The sequence below is a fragment of the Sinohyriopsis cumingii genome, chromosome 11, assembly GCF_028554795.1.
Source record: "Sinohyriopsis cumingii isolate HCF-2022 chromosome 11, ASM2855479v2, whole genome shotgun sequence".
Lineage (NCBI taxonomy): Eukaryota > Metazoa > Mollusca > Bivalvia > Unionida > Unionidae > Sinohyriopsis > Sinohyriopsis cumingii.
Window position 1 is genome coordinate 83593262 of NC_142971.1, and position 20870 is coordinate 83614131.

The 20870-nt window shown below is 36.4% G+C and overlaps 1 protein-coding gene across 3 annotated transcripts; it reads left to right on the plus strand.

Annotated features, from left to right (window-relative positions):
- Nucleotides 1–14520: 14520 nt before the first annotated feature.
- On the plus strand, nucleotides 14521–20784 carry LOC149788876 (uncharacterized). 3 transcript variants are annotated; one of them, XM_089975010.1, is made up of 2 exons: nucleotides 14521–14744; nucleotides 15113–20784. In XM_089975010.1, exon 2 carries the CDS (start codon nucleotides 15151–15153, stop codon nucleotides 16561–16563), a length of 1413 nt encoding a protein of 470 aa, XP_089831136.1. In that variant the 5' UTR covers nucleotides 14521–14744; nucleotides 15113–15150; the 3' UTR covers nucleotides 16564–20784. The 3 variants fall into 3 exon arrangements, with proteins under 3 accessions (XP_089831136.1, XP_089831137.1, XP_089831138.1); XM_089975011.1 differs by having other exon boundaries at nucleotides 14521–14695; XM_089975012.1 differs by having other exon boundaries at nucleotides 14521–14656.
- The last annotated feature ends 86 nt before the right edge of the window (nucleotides 20785–20870 follow it).

The window sequence follows — 20870 nt, forward strand, 5'->3', positions numbered from 1 at the left end:
CGTGATGCTGACTCCGCCTGGGCAGATCGTGCTCGTTTTTTGTTGAAGTGCAACTACATACAAAAATCGATTGTTGTTGACAGTGACGTTAAAGAATCTGTTCCAGATATAGGCGGAGATCAGTGTAATTTCGTACGACGATTGCTGGTCGAGTTCCAGTGGAGGACTAAACCTCACAATGGACGTGACCGACCGCATATCGAACATCAACGTGGTATCATCGATTCGGAAAACGTTAGTTTTTTCTATACTAATTCCTCGCATTAAATTCAATACTGATCTGATGTGATCAATTCTTGATCCAGAAGATGAGTGAGGATTTATACTATTTAATAATCGATTTCCAGCCCGACATCTCCCGCTTGTTTAGAAGCGACAGCAATTCCAGTCGCGAGGCGATCTCGGCGGGAGTGCGAAAGTAGTTGACGCCTAGTCCAGTCTTCGTTTTTGCGATTTGCTGTCGATGCAATATCACCTCCGACATTTTAAGCTTAGTCTTTTTCGACAGCTATGCTATTTTATTCACGATGTCGATATCTTTACGAGTAGGATTCACTGGTATCAACGTATCCAGCACGCTTCCAATGTCACTATCTTCAAAAGCTGACACACTGGACTTCACTCGTCCCTTCCAATCCATCATGTACACAACATCATTATTTATCGCTAACAGTTACTCCTTTTCATCCTACTATGGTTGTTCTTTCAGTCGAGCAGACTCCACTCTCACTGGTTGACTTACCTGATAGCACTGTTACGTCATGGGAAAGATAGATTCAGCTCCGTAATGCTAGACTTATTCTCTAGTCTTGATTTCTTACATCAGATAAACGTTAAAATCATTTTACCGTTTAAGCAGTTGTTTCGTGTGATAATGTTCAGACTCTTCCTGATGCTTTTCAATCCATGGTCCGTACATCTGGTTGACTCTGCTGAGAAAGTGACACACATTAAAGCAGTTATTCTTGGCAGACGATCACAAAGTCGCATAGGCATTACTTTCTGGAATCGTTTCTTGCACAGAGCTTTTCAGCCATTCTTTCTGATTGATAACCAGTATCGATCTTCGAATGTTCTGTGGCTCTAGTGAACTTATCCTTCTAACTTGTTCGGGCTATCTCCTCTTCCGGAAAATCTTTCTGAAACTTTTCTTTTTCCTGCTGATTGCTGTCGTCCTTTGTTATGAATGTGTCAAGAACAGCATCGGTGGCCACCTGTTCCTCTTTCACTTTCTGCAGGGAGGCGGCTGTTTCATCTTCCTTTTGCCTCATTATTTTTTTAAACATTCAGCCTACCTAGCTTCTCACTTTTATACAGTTTCGGCTCGTCTGATCGTCTCGAAGATGTCGACTTCCGGAGCAGGTGGCATGAGCTCCTTCAGCAATCGCTGCATATCCAACAATTGATCTTGTTTCATATCATACATCGTTTTGGCCTCCTCGAGTGTGGTCAGAATGGGTTTGAATTATTTTACAGCGCCATCACGTTGAAACGTTCGGCCAACCGACTCAAAAAACGCGATGACTCAAGCCTCCGTTGGTCAATAAACATCTTGAGGACATTCTTCCGCCGCCGACGGATTGTGATCGTTTTGAACGACACGTTATACTAATCAGGTAGATAAGATTCATCCAAGCCTTTTCGATACCGTTCCGGGACAGTGCATGCATCGCGATAGAGGGTCATAAATCTTGCTTAGAACCCGCCGTCGCCGCCGTCAAGGAATTGCATACTTCCTTTTTAAAAATGAAATATATGTACTCGGGTTTCGTTTTCTGTGTACAACGATACCCAAGAGTGATTTACGTATATTGTACAATATTTTGAAACAGTGTGTTCGGTTGATCCTATGTCGCGCGTGCAAAGTGCTTTCGATGGTAAAAGCCGATATTCATCAAGCGCGCACACTGTATAGGGTTACATCGTCTGTTCATAAAGAAACTGCTGTATGATTAAATCTTTACGTTACGAAACGCCCTGTCAGTGAGCAGTATACTTAAGGACTTGCATGTCTTCAGCTCTAGAGGTATGTGAGTTATTATGATTCTAATACAGAAACTTTATCCGCCGTGTGGTTGCGAAGTTCATATATTTTTTGGTTTGTATTTGATGTTATGCATACGCTAATCTTTGTATTAGTGATGGCGTTTTGTTTGCTGAAGCATAACAAAAGAGAGACGACAGGAAGTCAGAACCGAAAAAAATGAAACAAATAAAAAGAAACAACAGCGTCACTAAAAAAGATGGAAGAAAAGTAGAGAAAAGAAAGTTTCAGAGAGAGTTTCCGGAAGAGGAAATAGAAAATAAAACTTGAGTATATTGAGATTAATCTCGCTTCCAATGGTTGACTTTTAATATCGGTCATAGAGATCCCACTGTTTTAAACAGAGAATATCTGAAGGATTCTGTAAGAGAAAAACTTCCAGAAATGCAAATTCTGGAACACAACAATGTAATTTAGGATTCCTTTTCAATACTCAATATTTGAAAAACTTTGACGATTGCTTCGCATACCAACCAAGATATGGTTTTCTTATCCAACGTGGAGAAGGCAATTGATGGTGTCAGCTGACGAGTCACATCTTTTTTCATTATCATGAGTAGTAATAGTGGGCTGTATACGGACCAGATTTATGCGTACAATGGAAAAGCCAGTCAAAAAGGTCGTGGGCTGTATACGGTCAAGATTTATGCGCACAATGGAAAAACCAGTCAAAAAGATCTTGGGCTATATACGGTCAAGATTTATACGGGCAATGGAAAAACCAATCAAAAAGGTCGTGGGGCTGTTTACTGACGATTTATACGGTCAATAGAAAATCCAGTCAAAAAGGTCGTGGGGCTGTTTACGGACAATATTTATACGAACAATGGAAAATCCAGACAGAAAGATCGTGCGGCTGGTTACAGACAAGATTTATACGGACAATGGAAAATCCAGGCAGAAAGGTCATGGGGCTGTTTATGAACAATGGGAATTTAACATGGGGAATATTGGGCTTGTATACGGACAAGGGAAAGTTGGGTTGTTTTATAAGGACAATATGAATGGAATAGGTGAGGTGAGATCACGGTACTGAAGATTGGTAAGAATGTAGAAATGGGTTGACCTAAATCGGACCAAAGAGCGGGAAAAAGCATAGAAGGCTTGGCGGGACATATACATATATAACTCATACAACATATAACATACATGAATATATGGATGAACATTGATCTATCACACAAATAACTAAACAACCGACTAATTAATGTTGGAGGCAAGAAAGCATATCTTTTCGAGGCATGTGATTGGCCTTGAAAAAGGCCTTTGAGTTCTTCTTCTCCAATTCTTTTACCAATTCCTCACTGTCTTAGTAATTCCTTTCTTATTTTTCCTTCTCTGCCACTCAGTCAGGAAGTCCCATAGATCTAAATTTCTTTCGCACCTTCACCCAGTTTGCATTCATTTTTTCAAACTCTTTTATCTTTCTGCTTTTCTTTTTCCTTTCTCTCTCTACCCTAGTTATCTTTAATCTTTTCACCTCTTCTGCCAACACTTGTCTCATCATTTCTGGGGCACCGTGTGGCCGAGTGGTCTAAAGCGCTCTCCGTTACGGATCACTGCCATCTCACCTCTGTCTGCATGGGTTCTAGTCTCTGGTTAGGCTAATGTGGTTATGTGAGAAAGCTTGCTAGCAGCTTCTCGTGGGTCGGTGGTTCTTTCCGGGCTTTCCCCGGGTTCTTCCTCCGCCATTAATGCTGGCAGCCATGTATAGCCTATTGTGTGCTGAAAAATGGCATTGAACCCTACAACGACTCATCATTTCTTCTCCTTTCTTTAGTTGCTCTATCCCCCACTTAACAAAAGACCACCCTGTCAAATCAAATATGTTTTCCAAGAAGCATCTGACTTTCATCACATAATCAAGGGCCTCTTTTAAGGTTCCCGCTCACACATATGTTGGTGGAATAAATCCTTTTAACTTTTCTACCTCCTCCTCTATCATGCCTTTCACCAGATCCCTGGCTACTTTCAGGCTGGTCACTTGACTTGTCACAAGGTCTTTGGTAACTGGATACCTCCATTCATGTTCTAGCCTTTCCACCATATAGGCCAATGGTCGTTGCTGTTTTAGACCACCTTATAGATGCTAATCTGAGGCCTAGAATTTCTAATTGATATTACTGTCACCGTCGGCTGGAGTATTCTCAGAGGTATTAGTGGTGTTACGTGCATGCTAGGTTGTCAGGTATACTTTAGAGAAAGGGGGAAAGGAGTGGTTGGATTGAATATATAAAAGAGAAGTAACTGTAACAGAATTTTGTTTAAAATAAAATGAAAAATCTCCATTTCTCTCCCTTTCTCCGAAGAGAAAAGGGTGGAAAAAACAACATATTCTCCTTCTTTTTCTTCCTTCCCTTTCCAGTTCCTTCTCATAGTTGCCTTATTTGTCAGGTGTTCTTTTATGTGGTTAGATTTATTTGATTTTATTTTTATATTTGGTTAAAACAGAATTGAAGAAAAGAGAAGAAGAACTCAAAGGCCTTTTCAGGGCCACTCATTTGCCTCGAAAAGATTTCTTCTTGCCTAAAAATTATTTAGTCGGTTGTATAGTTATTTGTGTGATAGATAAGTGTTCATCCATCTATGTCTGTACGTTGTATGTGGTATTAGTTATATGTCTATGTCCAGCCAAGCGTTCAAGTTTTTTCCCCGCTCTTTGGTCCGATTGAGGTCAGCCTATTTCTACATTCTTACCAATCTTCAGTACCGTGACGTCACCTCACCTATTCCATTTCTATTGTACCTATACAACAACTCAACTTTCCCTTTTCCGTATAGATTCCCAATATTCGCCATGTTAAATTCCCATTGTCCGTAAACAGCCCCAGATCTTTTTGACTGGATTTTCCATTGTCCGTAAACAGCCCCCTATTACTACGATCATGATTATTACAACTGGTATACAGACAGAGGAGATATACATTTTACAGTAGATATCAGAAGATACTTCATGAGCTAAATCAAACACTGTACTGTCACCACAAGTGAACTGGAAATACAATTAAGAATACAAAAGGTTTCCTTTTCACGAGTGAAATATTTCCTTATATATCTACTCAAATATGTAGACTGTACTATTTTGAAATAAAAAACCGTTAGATTTTCATAGATTTGTTCTCTCCATTAATTGTCAGTGCGATTCATATCTTCATTACTACATTGATAAAAAGAACTTAAGCCATTCTACAATATATTTCAGACTGGAACCCTTTTACAAGTTTATATTGCACCTACAATGCTGCCGATTGTGTATTGTGTCAAATTAATGAATGTTTTCATGTGAAATTGAAGAGACGTTTTATTTTTCTTCACACATTACTTGCGCGGATAGATAAAGTAAACATGGTTGGTGTGGGTGTGATGCAGAAAAATTACAAAACGCTCCAACAGACTTTAGTGCGTAACATCATTAAATATTTCATTTTAATGAATGTTAATTTATGTGCAAGGACTTGGCCTGCTGTTTTATTTAATTTGCATTCAGTGCTGACAAGCTTGCAGCCTCTTTAGGAAACATACTCGTTACCCAAATTTCAATTGCCACTTACTTTCGGACTGCAATCGACACTTACCAATGCATCATTCCTCCATAGTTTCCAGAAATGATCGTGGTTGTGGTGACAGTTAAAATCGCTTCCTAAGCAATTTTGTTACTATGTGTATTCAAGAATTTTTTATTAGCAATATGAATAATTTGTATTTGATCATACCAGGTATGCGAAACTGTATGAGTGATACGGAATATAATGTCGGTTTAGTCACTGACAATTCATATTGATAATTAAATATACAAATTTAACCTTTGAAACCTCTTGTGCTGTTTGATGTCAGTTTTTATGCATTAATATCTGCTCATTTTCACTGTTATAACAATGCATAATAGAGAGGCAATACTCTTTTACATATTTTAAAACCTTTTTCCAGCTGGGGAAGGGGTGGGGTGAGAAGGAAAAGAAGAGCATACATCAAGAACAAACACGTCATAGCTGGACAAAAAAGCCATAGTTCGCGACGATGATATTGCTACTGTGGGCATAAAAATGGTATTGCCCCTGTAATCATAACAATGGTATTGCCCATATGGCCATATCAATGGTATCGCCCCTATGGCGATATGTTTTACTCCAACTAGTATATTTCAGTACATGACATAAAATATATAATTCATTAAATAACACCATATATATGTTTTTACAAAGTTATTAACAAGCAGTTTCTTCATGGACTAGCAGGCAGGTATGTGAGTGCGTGTGTTCTGGTAGATATATTGAGGGAAGGTATGAAATCTACATTTGTCCCTCTCATTTTACCAAGCCTTGTTTATTCTGTATCTATTAAATTACGTCGTATAAACTCCACCAAGGAGCTTTATACATTTATCCTAGTTATCGTCACTGATAATGAGATTTATTTAAAGGAGTTACGCAAGATATTGTTCCAATACCTTGTTGTAAACGTGTATTGAATCACTTCATTCAGAAAATCGGAATCCAATCTCTTCGTAACCGTGCCGTGGATCTTTCCATTCAGAAAATCGGAATCCAATCTCATCGTAACCGTTCTGTGGATCTGTCCATTCCGAAAATCGGAACCCAATCTCATCGGAACCGTGCTGAGGATCTTCCATTCAGAAAATCGGAACCCAATCTCATCGTAACCGTGCTGTGGATCTTTCCATTCAGAAAATCGGAATCCAATCTCATCGTAACCGTTCCGTGGATCTTTCCATTCAGAAAATCGGAACCCAATCTCATGGGAACCGTGCTGAGGATCTTCCATTCAGAAAATCGGAACCCAATCTCATCGTAACCGTGCCGTGGATCATTCCATTCAGAAAATCGGAAACCAATCTCATCGTAACCGTTCTGTGGATCTTTCCATTCAGAAAATAGGAACACAATCTCATCGTAACCGTGCTGTGAATCCTTCCAGTCAGAAAATCGGAACCCAATCTCATCGTAACCGTGCCGTGGATCTTTCCATTCAGAAAATCGGAACCCAATCTCATCGTAACCGTGCCGTGGATCTTTCCATTCAGAAAATCGGAACCCAATCTCATCATAACCGTGCTTTGGATCTTTCCATTCAGAAAATCGGAAACCAATCTCATCGTAACCGTTCTGTGGATCTTTCCATTCAGAAAATTGGAACCCAATCTCATCGTAACTGTGCCGTGGATATTTCCATTCAGAAAATCGGAACCCAGTCTCCTTATTATATTTCAAGTTGCTTTGTCGGACTGGTCCGGGGTCAATAGGTATTTAATAGTATTGATCTTATAGTTAAAAAAAAGTTAGAAACATTTTTTAACAAATATTTGTGGTCAGAGAGTCCATATTTAGGAAATATATTGATGTCTTTCTGATATTCAATCTAAACAGAAACAAATATATAACATAAATTACAACCCTTTCAGTGGACATGAGAATACGTTTTATTTCACTGAATAAGTTCCAAAGATTATCTAAAACTTTATTCGACACTTTTCAATTTAATTTTGTTTTAAAATTTCATCAATTTTGAAGAGAGCTAATTCCTGATAGACCTAACCACTATTTCTGCTGCGGTGATAAAGAAGTTAAAACGGCATTAATTTAAGTTTTCAAAATCTTAATATCTTTTAATTTCGTTTATGATAATAATATTCGTAGAAATCAGCAAACACGCATTGTTTCCGTTACAGATATCCTTGTTGTTGTTGTTGTAGTAATAGAGTTTAACGCCATGTTGCAGCACACGATATGCTATACATGGCGGCCAGTATTAATGGTGGAAAAATAACCCGGTGAAACCCCGGAAAGAACCACCGACCCACTAGAAACTACTAGCAAGCTTTCTCACATACCCATATTGGCTGAATCCGAGACTCGAACCCACGCCGACAGAGGTGGGATGGCAACAGGTATCTTTGCCTGAAAAGAAGTTAAGAAAGGGAATGTACGTATATACCTTCTATTCTATGGGGAGAAAAACTACCTCTAGGTCAACAGTCAGCATCCGGTTTGAATATTGTACAACCATGCTGATTCGTGTTTAGTCAGATTTTTATTATCATTATTATTATTATTATTATTATTATTATTTTACGAGTCTATGCTCTTAAATTGATTAACATCAAAAAGAAAAGAAGACAAGCTTTGTAAAATTTAACAAATTATTTACTTTCCTAGAACACAAAGAGTAAAATGAGAAAGAAATCTTCGGTATTGCGAATTAAATAAAATAAAAAAATCCAAGAATTAAAGACACAAATCCTAGTAATAAAAAGTCCTGAATGAACGCAGTTCAAGTCCCGAAAAGATTTAAAATTGATGGTGATGATGTGCATGCTATGGCTAGCGAAGTATTGATGAGTCAATTGTCTCTTGTTGAATCCTAGAAATATTATTCAGGTTTGATTTCAGTATAAATTCCAATGAATGTATTTTTGCAGGAATTTTGTCAAATCATTTTTTTTCTTCAGAGAAAATAATTATTTAAATTCAGTAATTTGAAGAAAATATAATTCAGCCCAAACTGGTCACAACATAATACAACTGAAAGTGTTGGATATTAAACCATAACTGGTACAATCCTCACAGTCACAAAATATTATAGTTCTCTGCTTGACCTCAGGTCAAAATTAGCGTTTTCTAAAAACAATCATTATCTAATGAATAATAACCTTCTAGAATGATCAGATGAGACTTGTTTATTTACAACAAAATAGCCTACAAAATTCACTTAGGAATCTCCAAAACCCTGACTTTGATAAACATATTTACTCCTTCTCTATTTACACGAATAATAATCCTGATAATTTGCTCATGCACATAGAGAATAATGAAGCTATTATTAGTTGTTTATATAAATAAAATTAAAAAAATAACAAAGTCAACCTGGTCAAGCAGACATGAATTCAGTTTTGGACCAGGTCAAGTCAAGCAAACAATGTTACATTATAATCACATGTAATAAGTTACAAAAATCTAATACTAACAGACAAACCATTAAATTAAATGAACATAAAATGTATTATTATATAATTGTTTCGGTAGACACTAGGAAGTAGCTCGCATGTAATGAGGTAACATTGTTTTGTCACAAGTTGCCAAGCCACATTTAAATTTTGTTTGTCCACTTTACCTTTTTCTCTTTTTTGGATGTCTCGTCGAAATTGATCAACATAAACTATGTCTTTCCAAAACATAGCTACATTTATCTTTAAATAGTCCCCCACCTCTAACCCCCCCAGCAAATGGATTGCTAAAAAATGACACCAAAATAAAAAACAAAAATATCTAGTGTCGTAACCAAACTGATAACTGTTTTATGATCAGGTATGCATATAATACTGCATGTAATTTCATTCCACATTTACATGCTTCTTCGTTTGTTTACAAACTCTGCTCGGTAGTTTTTGACCAATCGCTCTTTGATTTCATAAAAATTGCATTTGCATAATTATACAAGAGGGGGATTCAAAATCTTAAGAATGCAAGCCTAAGTAAAGATCTCACAAAGTCACGCGAGAAGTATGGATAAATGAGAATTTCGTTGTGCATATTCTATGTATGTATGTATGTATGTATCTGTCTATGTATGTACGTATGTACGTACGTACGTACCTATCTATCTCTCTCTCTCTTTCTATCTATCTGTCTTGCATTGTCTTGCTTTAAATTGTTCCGTGCTCATGCAGCACGTACCATACCTCAATACAGATATACATTACGTTCCAGTCTATCCTAATGACAGGTATGCCGGACATATGGTATGTTGTGACCTATATATCGATGGTTTCCATGTAGAAATATATTTAGTGCATACACCTTAATGTCAAATGTCACTTGCCCTGTGAGTGGAGTTCCTTCCAGTCAGTTGTGTATCTGAACATCAAATTTTATTTGCACATCTTTGGGTTTCCTTTCCGTCAATCATGTTCTATTTAAATGTCAAATTTTACTCGCCCGGGAAAGGGTTTCCATGCAAATTGTGTTCTTTCTATCAACCGTTTTCCATCATTTATTGTACTAGTGTATGAAAACATGATAATATAAGCCGTCACTTACGTCATGGGTTCGAGTCTTGCTTGGAACGAATTACAACTCTAAGGCTTGTTTGATTGTATCAATGTAATATATCAATTTACTGCATCCTTAAAATTATATCACTGTCTAGGAATTATACAACAAAACCTTGGAATCACTACCTGGACAGTATGCAACAAAACCTTGAAAATTACTACCTGGACAGTATGCAACAAAAGCTTGGAAATCACTACCTCGACAGTGTGCAACAAAACCTTGGAAATCACTACCTGGACATTATGCAACACAATCTTTGCTCTCTCTCTCTCTCTCCGGTGTCCCAGTGGTTAGAGCGTCCGCCTCAGATACGGGAGATTGTGGGTTCGATCCCCGGCCGAGTCATACCAAAGACTTACAAAAGCTGCCTCGCTTGGTGCTCAGCATTAAGAGATTAGTGTTAGGACTGGTCGGCCTTTTGTCAGGATAATGTGACTGGGTCGGACCCAATGCTAAACATCACTTTAAACTGCCACACTATAGACATAGTAGCGATATGACTGAAAAATTGTTAAAGCTACGTTAAAAATGGAAATTACACATACTCTCTCTCTCTCTCAGGTGATATAGTTCATATCAGGAGAAAATGTTCCTTACGCGTAAACAACGACTACATGACATCAACTAATGCAACTTTTGTACCTTCTCCATGTGCAGTTTTTTATTTGGTTAACGATATTTAATTATGTATGTATTTATCTCCCTGTCATCACGTATCTAATCTAAATATTATAACGTACTCTTTCATTGAGGAAATCGCTAACTTTAATATTTGACTTTTGTGTGAAAATCACCACGAAAAAAAAACAACAACATGAGGAGACATAACGTAGGTCATGTCTATAAAATCCGAATGCTAACCGGGGCATAGGGCAAAGAACGAATTATAAAGGAGGCGTCTCAACTCTAAGAGTAATAGTTTGTGTTGGAAACGTTGGCCAACGTAAATTAATAATAACAAAAATAAAAAGCACCACTTACACCTTTAAAGCAAATAAAAGAACCATATTACAACCAGGAAGAATGCTGCAGGATTAGTTTAGACCTAATTTAACTCAGCGTCAGTTTTCAGGTCATACACATTAAAAAAAGCCATTATCTCAACGAGTGCGACAATTAGAAGATAGGATCAACATGGATCAGGTTGGTGTAAACAATCCTCAAATGTGCACGCAGTCTTCTCTCGTTTTTGCCAGCTGGAGATTTGACATTTCATTATATACACATGTCTAGACCAAGATTCTGAAATCGCCAGAATTCACTACAAAGTTTCGTTATAGTTTGATAAAGGTAGTTATATTGATTTCTTATTGTACAGTTCTAGATTTAGACAACGTGCTTGCAGATTAGTCAACAGTACAGTGTTTGAAACACACATATAGAGAGGGTATGTATGTATGTATGTATGTATGTATGTATGTATGTATGTCTGTCTGTATGTATGTATGTGTGTGTGTATGTATGCATGTATGTATGTATGTATGTATGTGTGTGTGTGTGTATGTGTGTGTGTATGTATGTATGTATGTATGTATGTATGTGTGTGTGTGTGTGTGTATGTATGTGTGTATGTATGTATGTAGTAATAATTTCATTCCGAAGGTAAAATTTAAATTGACCAGGGATCTGCCACTTGCGGTCAATCTAGAATCTGCGTCCACTATAGATTAAAATACAATGTCGTCTGCAACTTCCCTTAAATTTAGAGCCCATTAGAAATAGTCATGTATAATTTGGTCATTTGATTGCATTAGTCAATACATGTAAAACAGTGACGCTGATACAAAAAAATAGTATAAAGCAGTTGGAATGGCCAGTTGTAGTTCTGCGGAAGAAAAAGAAGAATAAAACAATTGTAATTGTCCGTTGTCTTTTAGGGAAAATAAGGTAGGGCACGACAGCGGGGATGGTCCGTTGACTTTTAGGGCAACTAAGGTAGCACAAGACTGCGGGTATGGTCCGCCATCGTTGAGTGGAAGAAAAGGTAGTACAATATACATTTTGAACGGTCTGTTGTCTTTCTATTGACGTCAGTTAGCACAATACGGTTAGAGTGATCCATCGTCTATTTAAGGACGTAAGTTAGCAAACATGGTTTGATTGGTTCTTTGTCTTTCAAGGGAATTAAGGTAGTTCGATACAACTTAATTGATCTTTTGTCTTTGAAAGTAAGTAACTCAGTACAATATAGTTGAACTGATACATTTTCTTCAAAGGAAGTAACAAATTACCCACGTTCGAAATATTAATGTCCATCTTGCATCGCAAAAAATCATTTTATCATTTTTTGTAATTAGCCTAAATTGAATTAAATCAAATATATTCTCATTATAGCTGTATGGAAAAATAAGTTTCCTCTTTTGTCTCAAGTGTGTCTTGAATATGACTTGCACCAATGCCACACGTTCAATTTTAAGGTACATTTGAGAGCTACAAGTACTTCCTCATACATAAGAAAATTATGTACACGTGAACGACCCTTTATCCGCGGTACAAGTACGATCTAACGATCCTTTATTCGCAATACAAGGACGATCTAGCGACCCTTTATCCGCGATAAAAGAACTATTCAACGAACGTTTTTGTGCGATATCAGGGAACAGATATGCAAACATGCAAATGCATTTCTTAACCTGGGTTTGTATTTACAGACTGTTTTAAATTCATAGCACGATATGGAATTAAAATAAATGAATTTTTATTTTCTTTCATGGTGCTTTAGGACTGTTTAATTCTGTCGCAAAATATGATGTAGTATTCAGTGCTTCAAAACCATAAAAGACTATGATCAGAACCTCTTTAAATTTAGCATGGGGCATTCTTTCTCAGAGAACTAGTTGCTTAATGGGTCCATTTTGATCTTTTTTTAAATGATAACACCTCTCCATGGTCAGTAGAGATCTTCAGGGACAAATGTGTTTGAAACGCAACTTGCTCTTGGTGAATATGTCAGATATACTATTTATACATAACTGGTCTTACAATGTAGGTCTCATTTCCTGTTTATAGAATCTGAATATTCATTGGCGTGTACATGAAATGGCTCTTTATAGGACCTAGTCACGACCGGCACTTCGCGGAATGATTCTCCCTCATGAAAAATGATCTCAGAAGTAGTCGCAAATAAAATACAAATATAGAGAAATCATGAGAGACCACCCGATGATACTAGATAAAACTATTCATTCATCACATTCCCATTTAAGTTACAGAGAAACATTTATTTTTAGTGCGAACCCGTGGGCCTGCCATGGCATACACTGGCCTCGATGTTGGTCGCTCGCGACATCGGATGCTTTCGTTGTTTAGTTGTGCACTTGTGGACACGATGGACCAATCGTGGTGCATGTGAAAATATTAGCTCATAAGTAGTACAGCCAATGTGAGTATGTGAGAAAGCTTGCCAGTAGCTTCTCGATTGTCGGTCGTTCTTTCCGTGGTTTTCCCAGGTTCTTCTTCCACCATTAATACTGGCCGCCATGTATAGCCTATCTTGTGCTGAAATATGGCGTTAAACCCCACAACAACAACAACAACCTTAGTAGTAAAATAAAATTAGAGTTAAAAAATAGGAAATATAAACAATAAATTTGCCATATTATTTCACTTTTGAATATTCTTACAAATAAGAAAGTTTTACCGCTTAGTAGATCAGGAACTTCCGTTTGGTTTGGTTCGGTATTTTACGGCACAGCCACACAAGTAGGTTATTTAGTTCCGATGCGATTGCAGTAAAACACACCACAGTTATTGACCCATACTGATTGTAGAATTCGAAACCGCAGCCTTTCGGTTGCGACTCCGGCAAGCTAACCAGGCATGCACCGCAGCTCCTTACTTACGTTAGTCAATTGTCGTATGGTGATATGGGGTGATCTTTAATCTCTATACCTGCCTTTCATTTTAAGAGTTGGTTTTCTTGTAAATTATTCGCACCCACAGGCATTTGGATACGATGTGTATTGATATTCATGTTTTGGGCATAGTGTAAATACATTTATGCGCATGTACATAGTTTATATCAATACAAGCTATGCATCCACCACCACCACCACCACCAAATTTGTCAAAACTGTATTCGTGATATCTCCTAATGAAAAAAGTATAGCCGCACACACAGCATTAACATCGATGACACAACATTAACGCCAACACACACAATATTACGTCGATACACACAACATTAAGGTTGACGCAGACGCTGTATCCATCGCCAACAAAACGTGATAAATATGTTAAGTAATGCAACACTTACAGTGTGCAATGTTCTAAATTTTATTCAGATCGAAATTGTTGAATTTTAGGAGGATGTTGCACAAACCAGAAAGAAACTGTTTACGACTGACACTTAATTGAATCCGAGTGCACACTCAAACTGAGGGCCTTCAATAATACGGGGCATGCACCGGACCTGCCATACTCGCGTATGGTTAACACGTTCATATACGTCTGAATCTTTAAAGTGGGAATATTTCTAAGCTCTTAGTATACAAAAATACAAAGAAATATGCAGAAGGGTCAGTTGTGACTTGATTCAGATTCGGTATGTGAAGTAGAAATTTTGCTTTGGTGCGGATATTTGGTAATATATTACGCTGTAACGTTTAATGATCTACAAGTATATCGTACAGGTACGTAAATATATATCAAACAGGTAGGTAAAAGAATATCACATAGGTTCGTAATAGTATATCAGACATGTACGTACAAGTATATCATACAAGTACGTAAGTGTATATCACACAATAGCGTAAAGGTATATCTCACAGGTATGCAAAAGTATATCAGACAGGTACGTAAAGCAATAACACACAGGTAAAAAAATATTTATGCATGGCTAGGTAAAATTAAAATCGAATCTCTTGTTTAAAACACGTTCAACGTTCAGCACGAGACGTGGAATGAAGTGTTTTGTTTTGGTCAAAACTTGTACATTGTATATACTTTAATATTTTGCACCATGCATAGTCCAATAAGAAATATTTTCTTTTATTTTCAGAATTGTTTTAAGCAAGTTTCGCTTTATAAGCCTTCATCATGAACAACTCGTCTGCGACGGATCTCCTGCAGAGAATGAACGATGAGATAGCCATCCTGCTCATTCCAGTTTTCATATATATGGGAGTGCTGATGTTTACGGGGTTTGTTGGCAATGCTATTGTTTGTTATTTCTACGGGTATAAGACAAAGAGTAGTCCGACTACTTGCTTTATTGTAGTTTTAGCAGTATTCGATCTAATGAGTTGTACTATATCAATGCCAATGGAAATAGTGGACATCAGGTTTTTCTACTTGTTTCCAGATGCTACTGCCTGCAAGGTACTCAGAACAATGAATTTCGTTTGTACAATATCCTCTGGAACAATTCTAATTGCCATAGCGATCGAACGATACAGGAAAATTTGTCTTCCATTCAGGAAACAGATCACGGTTTTTCAGGCAAAATTGATCTGTGTCATTTCCACACTGATTGCCTGTGTGTTTTCCTGGCCAAGCATTGTGTTCTATTCAGTCGTGGCTGAAGATGTACAAATTCACGGATCAAAGGTCATTCAGGCATACGACTGTACAACAGTTAACGACGCGTCCTTACGGATTTATTTGCTTGCGTTCAATGTAATCCAGTTTTTGTTGTTCATTATCTCAACTATAGCGATAATTGTATTGTATGTGTTGATTTACAAACAGTTAATTAGAGTGAAAAAGATCAGAAAACAGTGTACGGGCCCTCTTGGAAAATTAAGTCAACACAAAGACTCACTTCAGATTTACGACGAGAGTGCTGAGTTGAGCACTCCCAGTATAAGAGTAATGCAGAGTAACCATTTAGAAATGGAACATTCCATTTCAAACGGGGTAGCAAATGTGCAAACAAAAGATGACAAAATTAAGAAAGAAACTTCAGCTGTGAAAGAAAAGTATACAAACATAGGCCAAGATAAATCAGTATACAATGATGCAAGTAAAATGCTGGTTGAATTGGAAGGGAAAGCAGGTATTGTATCGTACCAGGAAAAAACTCGTGATTCCCAAGAGATCAGTGGAGGTGGTGGGTCTATGGACCGAAATTTGTGCAATAATAGCACCAGTCTTATAAAAGCTTTCAACAGACCCAAGTCCGTGTCTCATCCGACTCAAGGAAAGTCCACAGATATAAATACTGATAAGTACACCAAGATCACGCTTCTGATCACAATCATCTTCATTGTTAGTTTTCTCCCTTATCTCTGTCTGAGTTTCTATAAGGAGTATTTAGTAAGTCAAATGTCAGACCTGCAGATAGTGTTGTTTTCAATCGGAATCCGTTCATACTTCCTGAACAGTGTCCTCAATCCGTTTATCTACGGGTTCTACAACTTGAAATTTAGAGAATTTATCGCCAGTGTAGTTTGCGTGTGCTCTCGAGCGAATCGAAAAGGCGAACGGACGTCTGAACGTCGGTCAAAATAGCGACAAATATCGGAGAAGGTGCATACAAATCCATCTCATATATGAACTTAATACAATTACCATCCCATATATGAACTTCATGGCAATTGTATTAACACAGCCATCACAAACATGCATGGAGAAACATACATTATCATCAGCTACTGTGTGAGATAAAAGCAGGGCAAAACTAGTTGAAAGAAAAAGTAGTCTAATATGTATATATGTATGTATGTATGTATGTATGTAATTATGTATGTATGTATGTATGTAATTATGTATGTATGTATGTTTAACATGTCCTAAAGTTTTTGTTCATATTGTCGGTGGTTATCAGAAAACAAATGACATGACTGTCTTACAATTAGTGACGTGATTTCGTCAAATTTGCTTGTGAAATTAAATTAAAGTCAGTATAGATTCTTGAAAATATAACAGCATGGGGTGGTGATGTAAAGTTACCTCCTCCTGGCCTATTTTTACGTACAAATCACATTTCTCTATCCAAGAGGAATCTTATAGGAGAAAATCAACGAAAGGTGTTAACGCAGACGATGATATCGAAGGATAGTCACATTGGAACCCATACCATAAAATTATTATTATTACTCAGGATCTCTATTATTAGATAATACCGACAAAAGTTGTTATCTCAGGTGATAATTATATTGATCATTAGTCACGTTAGAGTCAATATCCGACTGTTGTTATTATTGTAGAATCCCTTGGCAATTAAGGAAACGCTTTGAATTTAGAATATTTAGAGTCTGAGATAATTAAACATTGTATGGATTAGATAATTTGAATCGACTGGTCATACTGATAATCGTCCGATTAAACATCTTATAAATCAGACGATTTAAATAGACCGTGATAATGCTAATCGTCTGATATCGCTGTTCGATTCGTTTTCAAACATAAATTCTGATAGAATACTCAATTTTCTCCGGTTGAATAGAAACATAAAATGCAAATAAAAGGAAATGTGAACGTGTAATGTGCTAAAATCCCTCCCCCGAAACCCCTAAAAAAAACCCTAATAATAGTTTCTCAGTTTCAAAAGCAAAAAACGCAAAGTGTGAATAGAAAAATATTAATATGTAAACCGACGATTTTTAGGTTATTTTCACTCTTACCTTTATGACTGGAATTTGGTCTTTGAAACTGTTACAGATTGGTACGTGAATTTCATTCTTTATTGCACCTACCTTTATTACTGGAATTCCGTCTTTAAATTCTTATAGAAGGTCCATTTTCCTTACAGAAAATATCATCTTGTATATCTGGTATTTTGTGATGGCATTGTTTGGAAATATTTCACTTTAAATTTATGTTCAGTAGTATTGTGTTAGTGTAATTAGTTCTAAGAAAATAAATGGATTCCGGTTGATAATTCAGCTGAATAGAGTAAAGGCATTATAAAACATTTTCAAAGCGTACAAGTGGCAACAAACACACAAAACACGAATTTCTGATGGTGACCTATTTCAGTCGGTGTTATTTTCTATTAGTAAAGACAGTGATGTCTCAACTTTGTTGCAGTAAAGTATTTTCATACGAGTTTTACTCAACTAAAGGATAATAAAGGTATTTCTGAAATAAGGGAAACAGTAATATAACTGACGAGACGGAAAATACACATATTACTGAAGTAAGGAAAACAAGTTTTACTGATGTAATTGTGTGTGTTTGTTTGTGTGTGTGTGTGTGTGTGTGTGTGTGTGTGTGTGCGTGTGTGTGTGATATGGATTTTTAGCGGATCCTTAACAATTGTCCAGTCACACGATCTGCAGTGTGCCAGTTTATATTGTAGTCTAGCAGTGGGGCACCATGAAGCAGGCATGTAGCATCAAGTCTCAACAAGTCAAATTATTCTGACACCAGGCGGACGAGTCCGGACACCTACCTCTTAATTTTGAGCGCCAAGCGAGGCAAGTGATGGTACCATTTTTATATGTATTTGGTATGACTCGTTAGTTGTTCGAACACACGACCTCCCGCATCTGAGGCTGACGCTCTAACCTCTTAGGCCACCGGAGAGATCTGAATTACGGGAAATACACGTATGACTGAAGTATGAGAAAATAGGTTAGTTACTGAATGCAATGGAAACTATACACATAACTGAAAAATACAAAGATGGCTTTATAACTATACATACGTTCTTGAAAGTCACATTGCTCAGTACTGGGAAATTTTAATGTTGTGTAATACACAAATATTGCTTCGAAATTTAATGGAAATTTGCATGAGGCTTTAATCAAGATTGCCATTACGTGCAGTATGCAAATTTCTTATGATAATTTTTACAGCTTTATTGGAATAAAGACAGACTAGATGGCTATTACGTACCATAGGCATAAACAATTATCATACTAATGACAATTAGTATAAAATGAGAATAATTACTTTTTGTTATCAAGATGGATATTATGTATAATTGTCATACAAATTTATCATACTATTTACAGTTATTATATTATTAGAATAATACACAATTATCACACTAATTGCAGTTATTATTAGATTAAAAACAGTTATCAAGATGGATATTACGTATAATTGACATACACAATTATCAAACTAATTACAGATATTATTAGAATAATTAAAGACAGTTATCAAAATGGTTATTACTTACAATGTTCACATACTATTATGATCCATTAAGGTACTATTTATAGCTATTACTAGAATAAAGACCAAACAATATCAAAAGAATAACATACTCCAGTATGATACTACTTACTGCTATTATAAGAACCTAGAGAGACTGTTTACCTATGTAATAGTTTCCCATATACTTTACTCAGTGGAGTTTAGAAATATATTCTGTACATACTTAATGTGTATGGAGAGAGAGAGAGAGAGAGAGAGAGAGAGAGAGTTATGTATATTTAATTTGTGTAGTTTGAATGATATTTTATTGAATATATGCCATGGACATGTATCTTGGACATGATCTTGTCCAAAATCGAATTCATGTTCTGCCTGACCTGAATCATTGATTTTAATTTTGCAAACAACTTATTTATCTCAATCGGAGTTCAGAACATTAGAAATTCAACATGAAATGCAGGGTATACATGTTATTTACTACATTTATACGCTTTGTAAGCGATCGTCTAAGTATCGCTATGATTTGATCTTGTAAACAAATGAAATCTTGCAGAACTACATTTTCCAGGAGATAATGGTCTTTTTTGGTAGAAAATGGTAATTTTGACCTGAGATCAAGTAGAAGACCATATAATCTTGTTTATCTAAACTTTATTCACTCGTGGTGGAAGATCTGAGCCGAATCAGTTGTATTATTGTTGTGTCAGGTATTTAATTTGGGCTAGAAGTTATTTATTCAAGTAATCTAATTCATGACATTCTTCTCTGAAAATAGAAAGTGCTGAATTAACATTCCTGGAAACAGATTTATAGTGAAATTTAAAATGCTGATATTTTATAGGTTTGTATTATTGTGATCTAACAAATGACTGTTGGCACATCACCACGACATGGGCCACACTATTCACATCATCACATACCGCTTAGGTATATTTAGAGCTTTAATCCTTAGGACTTGTATTTGAATTCATAACATTAACTGAGATTAAATTTGTAAAAAAATCGTAAGTTCTTTTAACACTTGTCACTTCGCATTCTAGGGAAATAAATTATTTATTGAATTTTGAAAGGATATCGCTCTGTTCTGTTACTTTGCTAAAGACCATAGAGTCGTGTGTGTGTGTGTGTGTGTGTGTGTGACCAGGGTCACAAAAAGAGGAGTCCTATTGTTAATTGTTATTACTAATCGCTTCGCATTCTTAAAACTTCAGTCATCGTACATTTTATGCACATTACTTTTCATACAGTCTACAGCAATATGTGTAACTATATGTTAAGTGCACTCGAAAGAGGGAAAGCAGGGTTGTCAGAAACGAATAATTGAATATTCAGATTTTTTCGAGGATGCTGCTCAAATAATAATAATATGCTCGGAGTTGTATTATTCTTTTCCCTGTTGTTTTTGTGAGACATCATAAATATCAAAGACGTGTCGCCAATTAATCAAGTTGGTACTGCTTTGTTGTATTTGTTTTCTCAATTCTGTAATTTAGGAATATGTTTCACAGTCAACAGGTTGTCTATAGCTTTGTTCAATCAGAAAAAGGTACATATACGCATGGTTCATAAAAATGTTTACTTTCAGTTACATATGCATATGCTTAATAAAAAAAAATGTTTACATTTAAACTATCTATAGTTCTTTTTTTAATTCGGGCTGACCAAATGAACCATACTGGGACCTCTTCAAATACGCCGCAACATATGTA